The 23,066-nt window shown below is 41.9% G+C and overlaps 1 protein-coding gene across 1 annotated transcript in view; it reads right to left on the bottom strand.

Annotated features, from left to right (window-relative positions):
* Nucleotides 1–23,066, bottom strand: part of ELMOD1 (ELMO domain containing 1) — a 59,206-nt gene that overhangs the window by 12,498 nt on the left and 23,642 nt on the right. The window contains exons 2-7 of the mRNA XM_056114967.1: nt 21,592–21,693; nt 11,076–11,221; nt 10,900–10,928; nt 9,047–9,144; nt 5,195–5,324; nt 1,700–1,833 (exon numbers count right to left, since the gene is read on the bottom strand). Coding sequence (XP_055970942.1) covers nt 1,700–1,833; nt 5,195–5,324; nt 9,047–9,144; nt 10,900–10,928; nt 11,076–11,221; nt 21,592–21,626 — 572 coding nt within the window. The 5' untranslated portion in view covers nt 21,627–21,693. The remainder of the gene's footprint in view (nt 1–1,699; nt 1,834–5,194; nt 5,325–9,046; nt 9,145–10,899; nt 10,929–11,075; nt 11,222–21,591; nt 21,694–23,066) is intronic.

The raw sequence follows: 23,066 nt of genomic DNA, 5'->3' as shown, positions 1-23,066 counted from the left end.
TTAAGCTTTCTGAAATTACAAGAAAGGCAAAGAGTAGGGAAAACGAATGCCATCACAAAGGACTGAGTGTGACTCTAAGAAGAGACAGCTCTCCTCACCAATATGACAGTACCCAAGGGCATGACAGCTGGCTAAGAAAATAATTTTCTTAGAAAACAATGACAGCAACAATTCAAATTTAAAAATAAAAAATGAGCATAATAAGTTGATCATAATACCATCACAGGCAATTAAAATGATATTTAAAATAGCAGTGGAAAGTAAAATAGCAGAAATCCAAAACCAACATATAATTCTTGAACCCAGCTGTAGAAAGCAAATCACTTCACAATGCTTTGTCAGCATGTCTGATTTGGGGGTGGGGGGGTAAACTCTAAATAATAGTGGTGAATCTTTTATTGAAACAATGAATCTAATCAAAGCAGATAGAGTGTTAACTAGAATTCATCTGCCCCACAGGGACTGGGAGGGGTGGGGGGTGGGATTTTATTGGGGTTCTTCATGGTAAAAAATAAGTTTTGGTAAAGGGAAATGTGCTTGATATTTGCATGACTGAGACCTAAACCTGAAAGCTTTGTAACCTTTCCCATGGTGATTCAATAAATAAATAAATAAATTTTTTAAAAAGTTGGCAATAAAAAATAAAATAATGTAGCAAAAATGTAAAAAAAAATAAATAAAATAGCAGTGGATCCACGAAGGTCTTATAACCTCCAACAAGGAAATCAGCAAACCAATCCCCCACCAATGAAATCTGGCAACTTATTTGATGGAGCATCTGTTCTACCTTTATTTTAAAGAAGTCAAGTAATTGTAGTCAGCAACAGAATTCCAGATAATTGTGGAAGAAAAACAGAACTGGAAAAATAGTTCTACACAGTTAACTGTATGTACATTTAACTAAGTTCCTTGAGCTCAGGGATGCTCCGAGAAGAGGAATGATAAGATGCAGGGTGGAGGGGACCCCACTGCTCAGAGGGACGCAGCAGTCTCTCAGAGACCTAGGAGAGGTCTCCTATGAGCCCTCTTCAAGTCTTCCTGATACTTCCCATTTGGGGTACACTTGGGGGTGGTACAAATGCCAACACAAATCCAGACCCTGGGAGCTCTTACTGCAATTGACCTGAAATCTTTTCCTAGTTGATGACAGGGGAGGGAAGAGGAGGAGAGGGCGGTCATTCTACTGAAACGGATGAGGGACATAGCAGCGAATTGCAGGGTACTGACATAGTATGGGCTGGATTAGAACACACTGGCACTGAAAAGGTGTTTGGGAGAGAACACGGATGTTTTAGGACAATGCAGGGAAAGGTGAGGGTGTGATGAGCATCAGTGCAGGGCTTCCCTCTGGCGTACTTCTACCCCCAACAAGGTTTCCAGAGCTTGTTAATTATGGAAGCTTTGTGTTTAGCAGAAGATTTTCTTACAATCTCAGTTTCTGTATATGCTTAAAATTTTTATATTAAAAAACTACCAATAATACGGTCTTTTTCCACTGCAATGGAAAAACTGAATTATTAGTTCCAAAATCCACTTTATAGAAGCCTCCAGAAAATATTTGAATTTCCTGAGAAGTAAGTAATTTGGGTTCATAACATTTTCAAAGCTATTATTACTTTCCTTTTATTTTGGCAGCCTTCATGGATCTTTAAAAACAAATCTCTTATGTCAATATCGAACCATTCTTCGTTTTACTTACTGCAAATTGTATAGTCCCAGAAGGCCCATTCCTCGAAAATCTGTTTTAGGATCATCACCTTGAAAACCAATTTCACACCATTGCTTAGAAACCCTAGATTCCAGCGGTGTATTAGGCTTCAAAAGTGTCCATAACTGGGGACAAGAGAGAAAATTAGCCTGTTGATACACACACACAAAGACACACACACAGAGACACATACTCACAAACACACATACACACACAAATGTCCTTTGCAAAAAGTTAATGACTCCATCAAAAAACTCCTGGAAATTATAAACCTAGATAATAAAATAGCAGGCTACAAAATCAATGCACATATTTCACATAAATTTCATATAAATTTCTTTTTATGTGCAAACTGATGCATATAAGTACTAAGTACTAGGAGTCAACCTAACCAAGGAGGTAAAAGATTAATTTAGTTAAAAAGGAGTTAATTTACCTTTGGAAATGAATTATAATTCAGTTCTGATAGTACTCAGGGTCATACGTGACTCTGGGTATTGAACCCGGGATAGTTGTGTGCAAGGCAAGTGCCTTTCCCACTGCACTATTTCCCCAGTCCCAGATATATTTCAACTTTTTTTTTTTTGCATTCTTTGTATTTTTTTTCCCCCTTTATTTTATTTTATTTTTTTTAAGTTGTAGATTTACAATTTTTTGTGCTTTGGTTTCAATTATACAATGATCAGATACCCATCCCTCCACCAGTGCCCATTTTCCACCACCATGGATAATATCTATATTTCAACTTTTAAATGGCTTATCCCATTAGTTATAGATTTTAAAGTTCAACACAACAACAATACATAAATATATTTTTTTGGGTAGGGAATTTTCACATAGCTAGCAGATATAAAATATAAGACTAACAAAAATATTAACCAAAAGAATTGTGATTCATAAAAGGTTATCTTAGGCATGAACCCCAAATAAGAGAATAAGAGATTATTCAAATAAGAGAAGAGAGGAGGAGGCTTTAGCAGAATCGTCCATTTGAATGGGCAGAGCTACTTGAACATAGAGTGATGTTTTTATCTTGGTTAGACTGTCACCCTGGCAGACTTTGTATTTTTTTTTTTTGGTTTTCAAGGGACTTTATTCTCTCCCCATCTATCAGAAATTGTGATGGAAATTTTTTTCCTTTAATTTTTATTAGTGAAACACCATGAGGTACAGTTATAGACTTACAAATTTTTGTGCTTGGGTTTCAGTTATACAATGATCGAATACCCATCCCTCCACCAGTGCCCATTCTCCACCACCACCAGTCCCAGTGTCCCTTCCACCCCCCTTCCCCCATCCCCTATCCCACCTTACCACTGTGGCAGGGCATTCCCTTTTGTTATCTCTCTCCTTTTGAGTGCTGTGGTTTGCGAAAGAGATATTGAGTGGCAATCTTGTTCGGACTATGGTCTACTCTCATCACGCATTTCCCATCCTGAGAGGAACCTCCCAACACCCTTTATTTGGTGCTCCCTTCTCTGTCTGAGCTGCCTTTTCCCCTAGCGTGTGTGGTTGTCCTCAAAGCCATAAAAGATGAAGCCATGAAATTTACATACAAGTGGTACTACATGGAAAGTATCATGCTAAGTGAAATGAGTCAGAAAGAGAGGGATAGACATAGAAAGATTGCATTCATCTGGGTAACATAAAGTAACAAAATAGGAGACTAACACGCAAGAATAGCCGAGATAAGTACCAGGCGGATTACTCCATGGCTTTGCAGACTTTGTATTTTATCCCACAAACAGTAAGTAGAAGTACTGGCACTAATCATCTATTTTACAAATCAAAGCACTGGATTATATGACAATAGACTGGAGTGACAGCAGGCTGGAGTGATAGCACAGGGTGTAGGGCATTTGCCTTGCATGTGGCCAACCTGGGTTCGATTCCTCTGCCCCTCTCAGAGAGCCTGGTAAGCTACTGAGAGTATCCCGCCTGCGTGACAAAGCCTGGCCAGCTCCCCATGGCATATTTGATATGCCAAAAACAGTAACAAGTTTCATAATGGAGATGTTACTGGTGCCCGCTTGAGCAAATCGATGAACAACGGGAAGACAGTGATACAGTGCTACAGACACCCATGCCAGGGTCCAAACTCTCCATGTCTGTCGGTTAGCCTTCTGCTAATTCTTTCTCCTCTCTTCTCTTTCGCTCGCCTCTTATTTCCCACCTTAGGCCTTTCATTGAATTCCACTACATCGATCAGAAAATAAGGGGAAAGGGCAGGAAAGGGCAAGCAAAGCCCAGTCAGTAGGTTAGGAGTGGAAGAGAAGAAAACTAGAGTGAAGAATGAAGTTTTTTTTTTAAACTTTTAATGATTCATATTGACTCGAGTACTAGTTAGTAGAGGCGAATGACTCACCGACTTAAGTACTCCTATACACCAAAACACACCCACCTTCTCGCAAAGACACACAGAACACATTTAAAAAATTACAGCTTCTATTGACATTCTTCCATACAAATAAAGTGAAGGTGGCTAAATAAAGGTTTTCTTCCAGCTTTGTTACTGTTATTGTCTTTCTGAGTTCTAGGAAAGGACAAGGAAGCAATCCATCGTAAGAAGCACCTCATTTTAGAATTTATAAAGCATTTCAGATACTGGAGGTTGATCTCAATTTTCTAACCCAAGCATCAGTATTCTGAGGTAATAGTTCTAAACATACTCTCACAGCATATAAGATCTTTAAAATTTTTCTCTGAAAGCCAGAGGAGTATTTATAACTGCATGTTATTCTTCCCAACCATTTTTAACATACCAGACATAAACCTTTCCTTCCTCCTCTAATACTCTCCAAGTTACATGAATAAATAATCAGCATTAAGATCTTGCATAATTTCCCAAGAGAGCTATTGCTGAAGCAGCAACCAACTTCATCTTCTTTGATGTCTATCGAAAGGAATAAATGGAAACCCCAGGTCACTCTTTGACGAATGCTATTTCTTTTATTGGCTTTCAACACAGTTAAACAATTTAAACCTGAACCAAGTGTGACAGTGCACAGAAATCCCCTAGGAGACTGCTCCAGGTTATGAAAGAAAATTGGAATTACATTCAACTCCTCCCTTGAATTTTCTCGTGGAATTTCCAGCTCCAACATCAGAACCAAAAGAAAAGTGGGCTTTCCTGAAGGGCCATGCGTAAAAAGAATCTCATTTTTTTTTGCTTTTTTTTTTTTTTGGTCACACCCAGTGATGCACAGGGATTACTTCTGGCTCTGCACTCAGGAATTACCCGTGGCGGTGCTCAGGGGACCATATGGGATGCTGGGAATTGAACCTGGGTCGGCCGCGTGCAAAGCAAACGCCCTACCCGCTGTGCTATTGCTCCAGCCCCTCAATTTTTTTTAAAGTGAACTTTCCCAGTCAGTTCTAGGACTTTGTGTTTCATTTTTCTCTGCCTCTGTCATGCCCAGCTATGCACTGCCTGGCACACAGCAGGTGCTGACCCAAGTGATGGCCACCCCATGCTCCAGGACTCACTTTCAGAAGCATTTCTTCATGCTGCGGATTTTCAGAGTCGTACGGTTCTCTGCGCAGTTTTTCCACTTCTGCAATCAGGTTTCTGTAACCAACAATTTGCAGGAGGCAGGCTTGAAGGGAGATGCCCAACCTAAGGCACAGAAAGAAACACACATGAGGGAAAGCCAACATGTCCTTTGCATTTGTTCATGTGAAACAGGCCCCAGAGCTTGTTCGAATGACATGCCCCTGAGGACTTCATGGGGATGCGTCAGTTCACGAAAAGCTTACTTCTGACAGCTGTGGAACTCGGATAGATTCTCCCCATTCTGGACTTTCCTTAAGCTGGGTTGCAACAATAGGGCTTAGCAACCAAGAGCATGCTGTACGCTGGTGATTTAAGGACAAGAGGTAGAATAGAGAGGTGAGACTATGTTCTTGGGGGACCAGCTGGCCCTTGATGGTGGGTGTATCAGAAAGGCTTCAAGGAGCATGCCCACTTGTTCCCCTCCCCCCCGTCCTGCCTCTTTACTGTCAAATAGCAGTGCTTTCTTCCTGGTTCATCTTCAGGGTTGGTTCTCTCCATTTTCTCACACAGGGCTTGGTGTTGAGATGTTTTGCTAATTTGCTCCGTCTCTGAGCAGACACTTTGAGTCTTGGTCCCCTTAAACCAACCACCCAACAGAGAGCAATATGGCTCAAGGAACTCATGAAGCACTGCCTCAGTTTACAAGCAAAAGGCTCTCTCTCCTGCCTACCACACAGAAGGTGAAGACGGGGTTCAATCTTACATGTTAACTAAACAGGCAGCTGTTTAAGGAGTTATCAACAACACTGCTTTTCCTTTTTCATTTTCTTATGGGCATCCCAAGCTGGACTCAGGTGGGGGCTTCTGTGTTCTCAGCCAGTCAAGCAGGGGCTTGAGTGCACGAATTTGAGGCGGGAGATGCTGGCTGGTCTTTGAAGTGGGTGCCAAGACCCTTGGACCAGTGCCATAGGGCTCCAGGACTGCTCCTGGCAATGCCCTGACCTGATTTTTTTTTTTTTTTGCTTTTCAGGTCACACCCAGCGATGCTCAGGTGTTACTCCTGGCTCTACACTCAGGAATTACTCCTGGTGATGCTGGGGGATCATATGAGATGCTGGTGATCAAACCCAGGTCAGCTGCATGCAAGGCAAAGGCCCTACCTGCTATACTATCACTCCAGCCTGACCCGATCGTGTTTAAAAAGTGAATCACTATCTGATATCTTTTCCTCCTAGAATTGTGGGATGACATCTTAAAGCCTAAAAGGGATTTTTAAGACTTATTTATTCCTGTTCTTTTTATAGTCATGTGTAAAATGTGCTTACAAAGTCAAAGGGTTCAACCCAAAATTAACTGTCCAATCTACTCCAATTGCTAATTCACTCACTAAATTGGAACAGTTCTCTGCGGTGTTTTATTATAATTCTGTCGCCTGCACAGCAAAGCCTGGCAAGCTCCCCGTGATGTATTCGATAGGCCAAACACAGTAACAAGTCTCACAATGTTACTGGGCCTGCTCGAGCACATCAATGAACAACGGGAGGACAGTGACAGTGACAGTGATGACAAACTCAAAGTCATTTTTGGGGGAGGCAGCATATATGATACCTAGAGTTAAATCTAAAGTTGAGTGCATTAGACCATTATATCTAGGATTGTATACTTAATACAAACATGAAGTCAGGTAACTCAGAATAATAAACTGAAATAAAATCAAATATTTAACTAAATGGCCCTAAGAATTATTTTTTCAATCATAGTGCCAAAGTTCTAAGATGTGTTTAAATTTAGGAAAGGAATATTTATTTATAGTGGCACCTGGTCACCCAGAAAGTCAAAATGAAGAGAGCTAATTTGGAACGGGTGAAGACGGGGAGAATTAATGAGGAGGAGACGAGGAGAACCAATACTTTCCCCTCTGTTCTAACACTTCCCACAACCATAAGCAGAAGTTGAAGAAAATGATTAAAATATGTTAAGTTTAATTACGGGGCTGGAGCGATAACACAATGGTAGGGTGTTTGCCTTGCGCACAGCCGGCCTGGCCGAGCTGGGTTTGATTCCTCCGCCCCTTTCAGAGAGCCGGGCAAGCTACTGAGAGTATCTTGCCTGCATATATTCAATATGCCAAACACAGTAGCAACAAGTCTCAAAATGGAGATGTTACTGGGCCCGCTCGAGCAAATTGATAAACAACGGGAGGATGGTGTTTGTTTGTTTGTTTGAATGTAGTCATGGTTTGATAAACTAAAAATATTTATCTCATTCCTCACTCATTTTTCTTTTCTTCCCAGAAATCTAATTTTTCATTTAGTTTTTATTGTTGCTGTTGTTTTGGTGACAGGGATCAAATTCAGGGACTAATACATGACAAGCATGTGCTCTATCACTGAAATACATCCCCAGATAGAAAATGATATAATTTAACAAAACTACATGTTGGGGGGAAAAGCTACAATCTGGGCAAAAAGCTTTAAATTAGAGTGTGGAAACACATACCAATCCCTATAAGGATTTTTCTCCCCTAAAAGAAGTGAAAAAGAATAGCTAGCCACAAAAAAGGTTTCAAATTAAAGGAAACAAATTTGAAAGACTTATTAAAATCTAAACTAATCTCTACACATGATTATAACTCATCTAAGCACTGGTCTTTGACTTTTAATTCAATTTAATTGAAAATGAAATGCCTTCTCATCCCCTTCCCAGAGGAATAAAATATGTCAGCAAGTTTCAAAAAGACACTGCACAAAATAATCAACCTTTGATGGCTGCATAAGGAGAAGGTCGATCAAGAGCTGGAGTGGTGGGGCTGGAGAGATAGCACAGCGGGTAGGGCGTTTGCCTTGCAAGCGGTTGACCGGGGTTTGATTCCCTGCTTCCCATATGGTCCCCCGAGCACCGCCAGGAGTAATTTCTAAGTGCATGAGCCAGGAGTTAAAAGCAAAAATAAATAAATAAATAAATAGCTGGAGTAGCTAATACTGTGGCGAGAGATGGAAATGGAGTTTTGAACTGAGCGCCAGTGAGCTAATTCTTAGAATCCAGGTAGGTCTGTGCAAAGCACACTGGACATTTTCTCAATGGCTGCAATTAAGAGCCTTTCTCGAGGATAACATCCGTGTCTGCACATCTCAAAGGCATTTGATTGTCACTTACCTAAATCACTTCTAAATATATCTGCATGCACAATTTATTCTACAATATCCTTTGTCCCAGATTTTACTGAGAAATTCCATACCTGATGGGAACAATAAAGCTTTTTAAATGTCATGCTGCCAAATGCATTTTAATACTTTCAGTGTGAGTAGACTAAATTACCAAGTTCTAACGTCTTCGTATTCAAACCCACCTCTCTCTCCCACACATCTGTTCGCTTGACAAGAGCTGGCTCCCAGTACACCAGCCTTTCACGGTCTGAAGGAGCAGACCAAGACTCTCAAGGGAGCAGATCCAGACTCTCAAAGGAGCAGACCAGCTTGACCATATGTGCTCTGACTATGAGTATAGAACATGGGCGTCCTATGACCCGTGGATGCTGAGTGGGTGCCCCTTACTTCATCTTCCCATAGCAAGAGCTGCCAGCAAACTCTCCACGTATTTCAGGCTCTTGAGCATAGGTCATAAAAAGGCTAAAAAGTGGCTGCTATTCTCATACCTGAGAAATGCACCTGTTTTTCTTCACTACCTAAAAGTGATGACACCAGCCTTGGTTTTGGGGGACAGGGGAGGAGAGTGAGCACATGCGGGACAGTGCATAGCAGAATGGGAAGGATGAAGGGAATAGGTACAGGAATAGGCCGATCCACATGCGCTCTGTGTCTATAGCAGAATACACAAGATCTTACTGTGGGTTTATGTCAGGGTTGATTTTTTTCAGTTCCATGATGTCTTCTATGGTCTTCTCGATAGCATCCGGGTGAACACTCACTGCAGTCTGCAACAACTGGAAGACACATTTCCATCAATTCTGCTGCCAGCCTTGGTGGCACTCTAGCCTTTTATTTCTTTTTCTAATATTTGAATATCTTATTTATTTTTTAATCGAATCACCATGAGAAACATAGTTACAGAGTTGTTCATGATTGGATTTCAGTCATATAATGTGCCAACACAGGCCTGGTCTTTTATTTTATTTTTGGCTTTTTGGGTCACACCCAGCAATGCACGGGGGTTACTTATGGCCCTGCACTCAGGAATTACTGCTGGAGGTGCTCAGGGGGCCCTATGGGATGCTGGGGATCAAACCTGGATTGGCCGCGTTCAAGGCAAATTCCCTACCCGCTGTTTTATTGCTCCAGCCCCAGGCCTGGTCTTTTTAATAGGAGCGGCAAGTATCTGTTTACAGGGGCATGTGCAGACACTGAACTAATCTAAACTCAAAGCAAAATTTGGTTTGGTATTTACATTCTATTAAATCTAACATTTTTCAAAATGGAGGAAGTGCAACTTTTCTGATTAAGGCAATTAACATAAGAAGTCTTAGAAAGTCCATTTTCATCTGTGTCAGGCTGCTTATAAAGATCTGTTTTAGTTTTTTCCCTTTTGGATTTTGGATCATACCAAGTGGGTTTCGAGGGCCCCATGGTGGATTGAAACCAGGGCTTCCACATGCAAAGGAAGCACACAAATCCTTTGGACTATATATCTGCCTGACCCATCTCTCTCTTTTTTTAATCCAACATATATAGATCCCATTTTAATGGCCATTGTGTCTATGATTTAGTGAAATCTGTTGAGGGACAGTTTTATTTTATTTTATTTTATTTTATTTTTTTCAGAATAAGCACAAATATTCTTTATTTTTTTAACCATCATGGTTGAGGGACAGTTTTAAGGGTATTGAAATTAATGTAAAATTAAGAATATTTGGGAAAACCAAGTTTTTCTCTTTGTGCATGTTTAACGATGTGTCATAAAAACTAGCATAATGGAGCCAGAATGATAGTACAGCAGGGAGGGCGCTTGTCTTGTGCGTAGCTGGCCTGGGTTCAATCCTTGGCTTCCCATTTGGTCCCCTAAGCACTGACCTGAGTGATCTCTGAGTGCAGAGCCAGGAGTAAGCTCTGAGCACTGCTGAGTGTGACCCAAAAACCAAAATCCAAAACAAAAGAAACAAGCAAAACCCCAACAAACAACAACAACCAAACCCCAAGCATATTGGATACTTTAAGTTTCTTGGAAACTCTTCAGCAAAAGTTTATATTATGTGACTATTGGCAAAATACCAAAGTTAATACTGCTCTTTTTGTATGCTTTGATTTTGTTTTGGGGCTCCACCCAGCAGTGCTCAGGGTTGACTGCTGGCTCTGTGGACAGAGATCACTCCTGGCAGGCTCAGGGGACCATCTGAGGTGGTGAGGATAAAACCCCGTCAGTTCCATGCAGGGCAAGTGTGCTACCCAATGTACTATCTCTCTGGCCCCAACTCTATTTTTATTTTTAAGAAATATTTATTTTTTGATTTGGAAATGGATAAGAAGATCAAGTCAATAATAAAATAATAATTGCTTCTAAGTCTGCCTAAAATTCCACATATAGTGGCTGTTCTATTGTCAAAAGTATTATTATTTTTCTTCTCCATTTGCACTACTTTTTGTAGGCAATGGTATATTTTGCAACTCAAACTTGTTAATGTTCAATGATGGAGCAAAGCCTCCATGTGAAGAGTTTCTGGAAAGCAAAGAAATATTTTACTTACCTTATTTTTTGAATCCCTCAGTGATGTTTCTGTGAAAAACATCACACAAAAAATGTCATTTTAAAATTATACCTTACGAATGCTTTTCAATTGCTCTACTCAATGACAACACAGTATCCTCACACCCACCCAGCCTCCACACCTGCCTTCTGCTTATTTCTTTGTTTCACACTCACCGATTTTCATGGTTCTAGAAGCCCCCGGCTTGGTACTGTAACAGATTCGCTGAAGTTCACATCTCCCAGTCAGCTTCCTCATCACAAACTTCAGGCAGCGCCACAAACATTTACAATACAAGTACAGGCACACCTGGATCAACATTCTGTGAAAAACAAAAGACAGCACCCTTCCAGCAGAACTATGGCAGGGAGCAGAAGGCAGCCACCACCAGCAAGGAAAGAAGCCCAGGAGAAAAGCAACCATCAGACTTCCGGATTGACAAGCAATTCAGTGTTTCTGATCTCAGGCTGTTGTAGGCGGACAGCCACCAAGTCCATCCCTGTGAGGTTTGCGAGGTCAACTTATTCTGAACACAGGCACATCCTGAAGACCTTAGTCCAGGAGTCTGTCGTTCCGGCCACCGCCAGTGGGAGCACTGGCACCCTGTCTTTTACTGACTGTACCTAAAAACGTTTTGGAAATGAGTCTACACTGTGAACCAGAATCCCTGTGCATTGGAATGTGTCTCTCCCATGGGTAACTTCCTCCCAGCCTCTGAGACGGTCTCTGGAATGGCCTGGGCCTGGCTGGTCCTTCCTTTCTGGCCCCTTCTCAGGGCTTTCACAGGACCACTCTTGATTCTCTCTGAATCCCACCCTCTCCTCCTCCCTGGATGTTTTCCTTGAAGCTCTGTTCCTTAGATTGCCGGAAGCCTTCTTAAGAAGAATGTAGAACCTTGGCTCTCCTCAGAGGTGACAACCTTCTCTGTAGCGACCTTTCAAAGATTCCTCCATGACACGTTTTCTTGGCTACTGCTACAGAAAATTTCCTTTCATGGCACACCCTATTTCACTCCAACCCTACCTTAATGAAGGGTGGTCTGACCAGTCATGCCCTGAGGTATAATGCCTCTGCCACATGTGCACTGAAGCCATAGGAGCCAAGAATTATATTCCACCCTTCTTCTTTTTATACGACTCATTCCTCGGAGACAGGATTAAGTCATTACTTCCTATGGGGGTCATTTATAAAGATGTTTCTTTTTCTCGAGGGTTCACAGCTTCCCTTCAGCTTCCCCTGAGGTGACTCAGGGTCATTCAGATGAATTATAGTTAACTAATAGCCTGGGTGATATATGATACTGTCTCCGAAAATGAGCCAACACCATGATCGTGTTCCTTTGCTTAAATTGCTCTGGTTCCAATATCTCAAACAAGCTGCTGTTAAAAATTAAACAGGAGCAGCCTAACCTGTACAAAGACAAGGGGAATATCACAAAAATGCAAAAGGATCTGAGGAACAATGTAAATAGCCAACCCACTACACTAACAGTGGAAAATTCTGTAGGTGATAAAATGTTTGCGAAGATTTAATGTCATAATATTTTTTGTCATACAGAAAGTAGCTAGGAATAGGTATGGAATGATCTAGTTTTCCTTAAAGAAAGAAACCATTTTTGTAAAAAAAGAAAAAGAAAAAGAAGCCACTTTCAATGGCAACGTGAAACAAAGAAAAGAGACAAGTAGAATACATAGCAAAAATACATAAATTTTTTATAAATACAAAAAATATACAAAAATAAGCAGTAGCCTTTCTATATATTGAAATTATAAGTCACTTTTATTTTCTCTTTTGGCTTAATGTATTTTCACTTTTCCTATAATAATCACTGTATTATGTGCTTAAGGAAAAAAGGGAAAGCAAGAATATCTATTGAACTGTATAAAAATGATCATCAAAAGTCATTATAACAGTGCATATAAAATTTCTATGTGAAGTCAGAATCTGCAGAAAGGCAAAAAAAAAGGATTTAATATGTTGTAAAGTCTGAAATTAAACTGCTTTCATTAAATGTGTTCTAAAATCTCATAGAACATAGATTATCAGCTTCCCAAAAAAGGGCATCTAAAAATAAATTTAGAGAAACATTTCAATTAGTTGAGTGAGGAATTTTATAAAACCTCATCAAGTTCTCTTGAAAAAAGTTTTATATATTAGAGAACTATGCCAGAAAAAAATATTAAGTAATAACATACCTTTGCTAACTGGCCACCAGCCAGTTGGTAATGATATTAATTTTCAGTTGGCATTATTCCTGTTACTAAGTCAAGAATAAAAATTTTCCATGCTGTCTGTCCTCACGGCACCTGCGTGCAATTTTCAGTAAGTCAGACTGGGCAGCTCTTCAAATGAAGCCTTAGCTCTATGTCTGCACATCAGAAGGCCATAATTATTGGGTACAAAAATCTTCCTAGCAAAAAAAAAAAGGGTTCTGACCATTGGTTAGGGAGAATCTTTGTATCCATCCTTCTTAGGCTCCAAGCCACCAGGCCAAATTCTAGCTTAACTACAGCAAGTTTCTCCTTGCAACTTCTCTCTGGGGGAATCCTACACTAATATCATTTGTCTAACATAAAGGAGAGAAGGGGTTTCACAATAGCTCTTTCTGTTCACTTTCATGGTTTCCTATTTTTAGCACTGCCAAGGGTGTGGAAAGGGTCAGATGCAGCAATCCGGTAGAAACCCATAGGGAGGGTTGGGGGTGAAGCACCATCCCTATAGCCCCCACACCATGGGCTGTACCACATCCCTCTCCTGAAATCCCTTCACTGAGATCACTAATCAAGAAAGGGGAAAAATGCCCAATTCCATACAAAGTGACATTTGCACACTGCGTGCCACCCTTTCATGATTTGTAAGACAACTGATGATGCATTTTATTGTCCAAATTAATATTACCTTGGTCCTTGGTTTTCTAAGGGCCTAATAAAAATGCCCCTAAATATTTCACTTTAAGTCCAGCTTTCTCTGCTAAGTGCCGTGTCTTTTATAGGCCAGATCATCAGATCAAACATTGTCTCGTAAGATGTAAAAAAATTTCCCCATTTAGTTTATAAACCTGGCATATAGAAAAGCCTGTGCAAAGATGAAATTGTGTGCTTCCCCAGGCTTTGGAAATCTTATTAGTATGTTAGAAGCAAGCGCTAAAGGGTTTCCTCATGAAAGGGCCAAATTAGCAACATCTCAATGTGAGATGCTCCAGTGGACAGTGTGTACCATCAAATGTCGCGGGACTTTACTTCTTAGATTTTCAGACCTATTTAGATCCCGACAGCTGAAGCTTCCAGAGTAGGGCATAAATGGGGTGAACTACTTTGAGGGAATATGAAATTGGTTTGGCTTGTTCACTCTGAGAAGGAAGAAATGAAGAATGAGTCTTTGCACAGCATGCAGGCGATAGTAATCATACAGAGCTGCATATGTCAAAATTTCTAGGAGAACAGATCTTAACATTTCTCATCACAAGAAGGCAATTCTATAACTGCATAGGGTGACAGATGTCGACTACATTTGCTGTGGTCATTTCAGTTCATCTAGCATCATGTTATACATCAAGAAAAAAGAGATTTGAAAAAAGAGGAGATGGACTTTTAAATTAGGGAAGGAGAACAAGGGAAGAACAGAAAGGAGGAGAAAAGGAAGAAAGGAAGGAAAGGGGAAGGGAAGAGAAAGGAAAGGGGGTGTGGGTGCTTGTTTGAGCTCTGGATTCTTTTCCTCCTTTAAATTTATGTTCTATTTCCTTATGTTTCTGAATGCAAGCATTACTGAAGGTATCTCAAATGTCCCTTCAGACAGAGTGGTTCGGTCTTCTGGAATCCCACTCTTCCTCCCTGCTCTTAGGACAAGAACCACAGCTACAGCTTTCCCAGGATCTAAACCTGGAGTCTTCGGCCTTGCCCTCAGCTATGAAAAGGCAGGACACCTCTAGTCTATCACCTGGTTCTGTCAGGTAAGAAGATGCTGACCTGAACCCAGAGTCAAGGGTGTCAGGGTTCTCCTGCCTTTTTGCTTCCTGGTCTGAATCACAAAATTTAACAGGCTTGATTTTAATGAAGGTTTTTTTCCCCTGCTTCATCCCTCCCCTCCTCATAAGTTAGACTTAGTTTTGAGAGAAGATACTTATGAATGAAAAGATCAGTATAGTGTGAAGGAAAAACAAGCCAATTCTCAAGCCCACCTGGAGAAAATATTGATGTTTAATAATTTGCTGCACAGGGACTAAAGAGATAGTATAGAGGGGAAGGCACATGCCTGGCACGTGGCTGACCTGGGTTTGATCTACAGCATCCCATACGATTCCCGAGCCTGCCAGGAGTGATCCCTGACCACAGGGCCAGGAGAAAGCCCTGAGCACAGGTAGGGATGAGCCCAAACAAAACAAAACAAAAAATTAGGTGCCTAGACAGCAGAGTATGGGTTTGGGTTTTGAATTTTCACTGATGTGTTCTAAGGAATGATGGCAGGATCCTGAGAAAAACATCCTCCTGAAGCCGTGGTGGGCTGAGTCCTTAATAGGAGCCACTTCCCCTGGTTTTGTTTCCAGCATTTTCTGTGCTGCCATTTCTCACTCGGCTGCAGAATGAGGCTACAGCTGAGTTCACAGCCCTGTTCTCCCAGGAGGCAATTATGATCCCGTTCATTATTTAACAGGCATCCTTGAGCGTGAACCAGAATAGCTACCCGGTGTCAAATATTCACAACAGCTCATATCTGTGACCAATTAAAAGTGAACTCCAGTTTTGGGGGTCCCAGCAGGGGTGGGGGAAGCAGACTGCAGGGAGAGCCAGAGCGCCCGGTGCAGGGCAAGGGGCTGCGATACCTGCGGATCAACTACTCCATCCTCTTACTCGTGGGGCTCTTGTGTCTTCTTTGGGAACAGAAAGAGAAAAAGTGGCTTATTTTGGACAGTTTCAATGACTGCTAGTGAGAGCTAGCTCTTGCTTGAAGACGTCCTGCAATACATAAGAAGTGCATGCTTGGTGAGGAAGGGCATGGACAAGGTGACCCCAGTTCCGGGTCCAGAGGAGCACACTAAATGAGATGCGGCTGCTGACTTTCACCTAGGGAGAGACCATGGCTCCACGTCTCCTGCGTGGAGGAGATAGTTACTCTGCTGAAATTCCTCCCGAGGGACACAGGCTGTCCACTGGGAATGAATTTGTCACCAGTCTAGAAAGGACAACTGCCGAGAAAAAGCTCAGAAAGGAGGTGGCGGGAAGTTTACACAGGATCTGGGAACTGGACATCACTGTAAGGAACCAGTGGGGGGTCCCGTGTTGTCTCCAGCTCCTACCCCCACCCCTCCGGGACCCTGAGCTCCAGTTGGGGGACTCCCCTCTCTTTCTCTTCATTCTTTGTCAAGGAGACCCTGCTGCCACTGGGAAAATGGGGGGCAGAGATCCACGAGGGTCCGTGTTATTCTGAATGCTGGTGCTCCTGCAGGGGGCACCATTTCATACCCTTGGGAAATGCTGAGTGCTCAAGAGCAAGATTTGACCAGGACACACAGGAAGTGCCATGCATTGAGTTTCTATTTTCCTTTCAGATCATCTTTACTAAGGATGTCACCATTTAATCACAGATGTATACATAAGGGCTGGAGAGACTCAAAGAGCCGGGCGTGTGACCTCCAGTGCCACACAGTCCCTCGAGCATCACCACGTGTGGGCCCCAAACAGAATAAACACAAAGGGCAAAGCGAACAGAAATTGATACTTTACACATTTAATAAGACTTAACTTTTAAAGCCATATTGTTTTCTATTTTTCTACATAAATAATACTTTTTTGATTTATAAAGATAAGCAGTAAAGACATAATACTTAGACATTTTAAATGTATTCCAATATAATCACACATAAAATAGCATTGATGAATAAAAATATTTCTTACAAAATTAAAAATTAGATGACGGTATAAATAAAGGAAAGTATTACCTAACAGAGGCTTCAAAAATCTACGGCATCTATAGGGCATATGGTATGGACCATTGCTAGTATATATTCACTATGTTTTTTAATGCGAAAATTACCAGGTTAGATGATATTCTCATTATGAGTAAATTGATTTTTGTTGAATTAAAGATGGAGAATGAAAGGAAAGAGATGTGATGTGAACCAAGAGCAAGACTGACGAGATAGTTATGAGTTACAGAAGAAAACGAGGGTTCTGGTAGAGGAGAGAAGTCAATATGGACCAAGAACTTCATATGGACCAAGAACTTCATTTCACCATCAATCTCCTGCCCTTTGGGTGCATGAGGAACCCAGAGTCTAGCAAGGAGAATAGCCAGTGAAGAAGAAGAGTGAGCAGATGGTCCCATGAAGGAAACCGGCCGGAGACGGTTTCTGAGGGGTTCTGATGGTTTCTGACCCTTCCTGAGGGGTTTCACTGCCATGCCAGCTCTCGTGTCTCCTCACCAGGGAGCCGCTCTCCATAATGGTCCTGCTCAGAGTCCAGGGGTCAGTCCAGAACCCACGTGGAAAACACAGGAAGCAAGTGAAGTGAAAATCACAACTTTGCTGGACCCTGTCACACAATGTCAGAGCGGGGGCTCCTGAGGGGAGCAGAGCCCCAACATCCAGGCTTGAAGAGCTAAGGGGTGTTAACAGCAGGGGAGCCAGTTGCCTAGATGGGACTCTGGGCATCTCTGAGGGCATCTGAGGGTGGAGGCCAAGTAACCTCCATGAACCCTTCCAGAGAACCTTGGGACTCAGTGTGGCCACCCGGGTGATAGGGATGATCTGTTTGCTTTAGCACACAGAAGGGCTTAGAAAACGGATGTGGGTCTATGTGCCTCTATGTGTCTATAGAGATACGTGATGTATGTGAGCATGTGTCCTGAGAACAAGGACAGTGGCAGGCAGTGCCCATGTCTAAGAAGAGAAGTGTCTGGAGTCACAGCATATACACACACGAACCCTTCCCGGCCTTGAGCATCTCTATTTCAGCTATCTCAAGTGATGTCATTCAGTTCTGGAACAACTCAGGACCCAGCATGCCTTCCCCTTCCCCAGCAGCGGGTGAAATGCTGGTCACACAGGAATGGGTCTGGGAGCTGGACGTCGAGTCTGATCTCACTGGCCACTCAGCCTGCGTGACATGGAACATGCTTCTATGCCCCAGATCTTGACCCTCTCTCGGGTAAGGAGAAGGGCACAGAGGAGACTTCTGGCTTTCAGGGAAGACTAGACAGGTGTCACAAGGAAAAACCGGTGCCATCTGTCTCTCCCTTTCCCATAAGGCTCATTCTGGGGTCCAAGAATGGCCCCCAGCTTTACCCCTCCAATTTATCTCCTAGTCACCCTTAATGGGCCCGTAGTCAGCACGTTTGGACAGGCCTGAGCTTCCACCCCTCACCCCTCAACTGGCCCTGTCACTTCATGCCTGTGCCATGTCCCCATCACATTCCTTGCTCTGAGTCCATGTGCCACCATGGGCACTGCAGTGGGGACACCTCAGGGAGCTCTTCAGCACCTACAGCATCATACAGGGACATGGGGCCAGGCACCGTGGGAAGCAGAGCAGCTTTGAGGGCAGTCGTGCCCTTGGGGAGCTGAGGAGCTTCGTCTCCCCCATAAATGGGGATGCTCATCCTTACTGAATCTGGTTGTTAGGAAGAGAAAGTGGACACTGAAATGTGAGGTCACACAAGAATTATTAGCCAATGCTTAGTAAGTCTGTGGACTCGGGCATCAAATCAAGGGTGAATCAATTACAAATGCCAATTTACAGGTCATCTTTATAGACTGGACGCTTTTATTTCTGGCTTATCTGATAAAGTGCTTCCCCCACCACCCGCTTCTGATCATTACTTTGCAGTCAGGACTTGGATACAAGTTGGCTGTGTACTGCTTGAACTTTTTTCCAAGGGGGTTTTGCGCAAGGCAGGAACATTCCTTTCCTTTCTTCTGCCTGAGGAAATAGGCTGAGTGGTGACATCCATGACCAAGAAAATAGTTCTCCCTGGGTTGGAATAGTTGGGTTTTTTTTTTGGCAGAGGAGAGGGATTGTCACACCCAATGGTGTTCAGAGTTTACTCCTGCCTTTGTACTCAGGGATCACTTCTGGCAGGCTCAGGGGATGCTGGAAATTGAACCTGGATCAGTTGCATGCAAAGCATGTGCCTTACCTGCTGTACTACATCTCTGGCCCCCAGGCCTGGATAGTAGGAAGCATGCATTTAGATGGGGTGATTAAAAAGATTCCTGTGTTAGGAAGTCCTGGAGTTAATGATGCCCTAATGCCTCTCAGAATACAGTCTCAATCATTAAACCCTGGTAAGGAAGATGGTCTTCAGTACATGACTTATTACATGCATGCATTCAGGAGTGAAAATGAAAAAATAAGCCCCACTCCTCAGTTTTATTTGGAACTCATAAAGGTCCTCTCCTTTTTAGATTATAGAGACCCACATTCTTATCCATTCCGTCCCTTTTTGGTGTCTTCTAATACACAGCATGGGTAAAATCCCATTGGCTGACTGGTTATTATCCAATAGTGTGGATCTACTCTCCATCGGAAACACAACCTTCAGCTGGGTGTACTACCCATATAAGTGAGTGACACAGAGCAGAGTGTGGCTGCCATGTGTCATACCTGTGGGCTAAATAGACCCACCCTTGGCCCAGAGGCAACTGAGTGGAGAGACTTTGAGTGCTTCCTTGCAAGCACGCAGTCGTGGGTTTGAATACCCAGAGTCCCACATACACAGAGCATGAGTCTGGCAGCTCCATTGTCTGTGAGGCCATGTGCCACCATGTGCACTGCAGCCAAGTGTGTGATCAAGCATGCAAACACACACACACACATGCATGTGCACACACACTCACACACACACACGCACACACACATCTCTTTAAGAGTAACCTCCTTTCTTCTGATGCATTTCATTCTACAGCAATTCAGAAATTGGCAGACGAATCACTCTTTGGGCTTATAAAGAATGTTGATTTCTTCTCAGTGAAAGTCAACTCCTTATTGTGCTTAATATATTTGCTGAACTCAGGAATTAGCACCTGCTTTAGTCAGACTGTGTTTACATAATCTTCTCTGTGTCAAATGAAAAGATTGCCAAGACTGTCCAACATCTGTGGGAAAGGACTCCAAGGAATAAAAGGCAATCTAAATGAACTGTGTTGATAGTACAGAATCATTACTTCTTGCCCCTTTATTCTTCCATATTCCACAGGCAGTAATGTGTGAATATAAACATTATAATTTAATAAAAACAACTAAAGCCAAAAGCACTCACCAGCTTAGGAGTGGTAATGATTACGTTTCCCCTTATTACTTCAAAGCAAATGGTCAACGAAATTCCTTCAATTTTTCCTGGATGTTTACTTTATTTTACAAACTTCTGGTTCACACAATGTCGAGTAATAGTTATACCATATGAGCACCAAATTATAGAAAAATGGGTTCCACCGGCACGGTTCCAATATTCTTGGTGGAATTCCACTATTTTTGTGTGAAATTACAGTGGTATATTTTCACTGTGCCAGTTTTAAATAATTAAAACAAATTAAAAAATTATATGGTGGCTAACAAACACAATGCTGCACCTATATAATTTAACAACAACAACAAAATAAACAGAAACAAAAACTACTGTTTTACCCTACAAAGACTGGTTTTGAGATTGCTTATATTTTCCTCAAATAAGTAAGGCACTGAAGAAGATATTCAGTCATAAAAGGTGTGGCGCATGCTTCTTTTTTAACAAAAGGCACGTGTGGCTTATAAGTGGTGTCTGACACTGAGGCTTCTTGTTAACATGATTCTACAGCTGAAAGACACCACGTTTACAGTCAAAAGGGATTCCCAAATGCCAATTTTTCAGGAGTGTGTAAACATATGGGTTAATTACCATAGCAACCCAAGCAAATGAGGTCAAATATTTTGCTGGCAAACAGTCTAGAAATCTTTCAGATACTAACATTTTTTCAAATATTATCCACTAAGATAAACAGGTGGGCATATCCTGTACAAGTATTCTGGAAAGTGTCTTCTTTTCTCATTTTCAGGTCCCGATTTTAACATATTTAATTAAATTTAAATTTAATTTTAAATATTTAACCTGATATAATTTACTAGGGATTTTGTTAATAGAACTATGGGTAACATCCAGCATCCTTGAGAACAGCTATAACTATAGGATCAACCAAATGGCTTTCAAACCACATATGACCACCCAAACACACTAACGTGTGGCTTTTGTTTTGTTCTTCCCCAAAAGGCACATTTGACAGTACCAATATGAAGTCAACAAAAATCTAAACTTGGGGATATTTTAAATTGCTTACTTTCGGAAAATGATTTTATACAAATTAAACTGATCCTTGGTTACTGATTCCAAAAACCCTCAGCCCAGGGGCCAGCAATATATTATTGTCTAGAGCCAGCTTCACCAAGCCTGTCCAAGTACTCCTGCTCCTGGTTCATGAGGACTCTCTGATCCCCGAGCATCTACCACCTCTAAATGCTCTTTTAGTACTCAGATGCAAGGCGAATGAGCAGAAGTGACTGTCCTCATGATCAAATTCCTCTCAGCTAAAATCAGTGTTGTTTTTGGTTAGCATTCTCCTAAGAGACTTGGTTCCAGCATTGTAAATGGTCAACAGAAATACTATCCTAATTGGGAAGGAAATGTCTTCATTTTAAAGGGTTTATCTGGGATATGGTTAACACTTACCTCAGAAAGTGCTTCATGGTGCCTATGGTGACCATTTAGACGGTACCCCAACTGGCCTCAAGTAATGGTTCACAAGTATGTCTTTGTCCAAGTAAGTGAGCACTGCAGGGATAAAGTAGATACATTTACTATTAAGGGAACAAGAAATCCTGAGTAAACAGCCAACATACTATGTACCCAGAATGTTATCAACAGAACTGCCCACATAGCAACACAATGAAATGCATGGTGATTATAGCGAAAGGTTTTCCCTTTGTAATTATACAATTAGGCTTCTATTTTAAGTCACTTGCTAAACAAATTATTAGTTTCATGTGCAGACACTTCAGTAATTAGCTTTTTGTTTTTTCTTTATTTGGGATATTGTTCCAATAACTCGAAAAAAACAGTATTTAAAAGACAAATAAAAACAAAAACCAATAAAATTACCAATCCTGATATCCAGATTTATGAAGGTCTTGAATCTGGCTGTCTCAATCTTATGGAAATACAATTCAAAAAATAAATCAATAAAGACTAGAAGCAACTGGTAAAGTCTTTACATGAAGAAATGTCTGCTAAAGAGTAAAGTATTACTATAATACAACCTGTCATATTCCAGTTACATTTTTCGTTAGCATTGTGAATAGAACAGTTGGATTTTTATTGGCCTAACTCTTCCCAGGTTACAATCTCCTGTGAGATAGTTTACACTATCAGGTCTCTGGCTTTGATGAGAGGACAAAGCTGCATGTTGGAGGAGACAGAGCAGACCGGAGAAAAAGCAGACAGGGAAGACTAGCGGAGAACTCTCTCAGGAGAGGAGAGACACCCTGGAACACTAGCTGCCACCATGCCAGGAAGAGATCAGACAAGTGGCAGCCATAGAGACAGACTGTCCACAAGGATGGGGCAGAGGGCGGGAACTAGGCCTCAAACGTGAACCAGTAGTTCACTCACTTTTATTCTTGTAGATATGCCCTAAGTATGCCTCCAAAAGAATTTATACTTAGATATGCCCTAAGTGTGCTTGGAAAGGAACTCTACACAGCAACTTAAGGCCATGTTTGATTCTGGGAGCCAAGGAGAGGTTTAGAGCCAGGTGGAGGAAAACAGCTTCCAATCTTAACCACATCAATTTAACAAACACACATTTACATATAAATATACCATATGTGGGAGGGAATGATAGAACAGCAGGTAGGGCATTTGACTTGCATGCGGCCGACCCGGGTTCAATTCCCAGCATCCCATATGGTTCCCTGAGCACTGCCAGGAGTAATTCCTGAGTGCATAGCCAGGAATAGGTAAAGGTAAAGGTAAAGGCCCTCCCATTGATCGTCGATTTGCTCGAGCGGGCCCAGTAACGTCTCCATTGGAGACTTTGTTGTTACTGTGTCTGGCATATCGAATACTCTCGGTAGCTTGCCGGGCTCTCCGAGAGGGGCGGAGGAATCGAACTTGGGTCGGCCATGTTGGCCGCTTGTAAGGCGAAT

The sequence above is a fragment of the Sorex fumeus genome, unplaced genomic scaffold (assembly GCF_029834395.1).
Source record: "Sorex fumeus unplaced genomic scaffold, SorFum_2.1 ptg000028l, whole genome shotgun sequence".
Taxonomy (NCBI): domain Eukaryota; kingdom Metazoa; phylum Chordata; class Mammalia; order Eulipotyphla; family Soricidae; genus Sorex; species Sorex fumeus.
The sequence above is the reverse complement of the archived record's forward strand: the minus strand, read 5'-3'. Positions and strand labels throughout refer to the sequence as shown.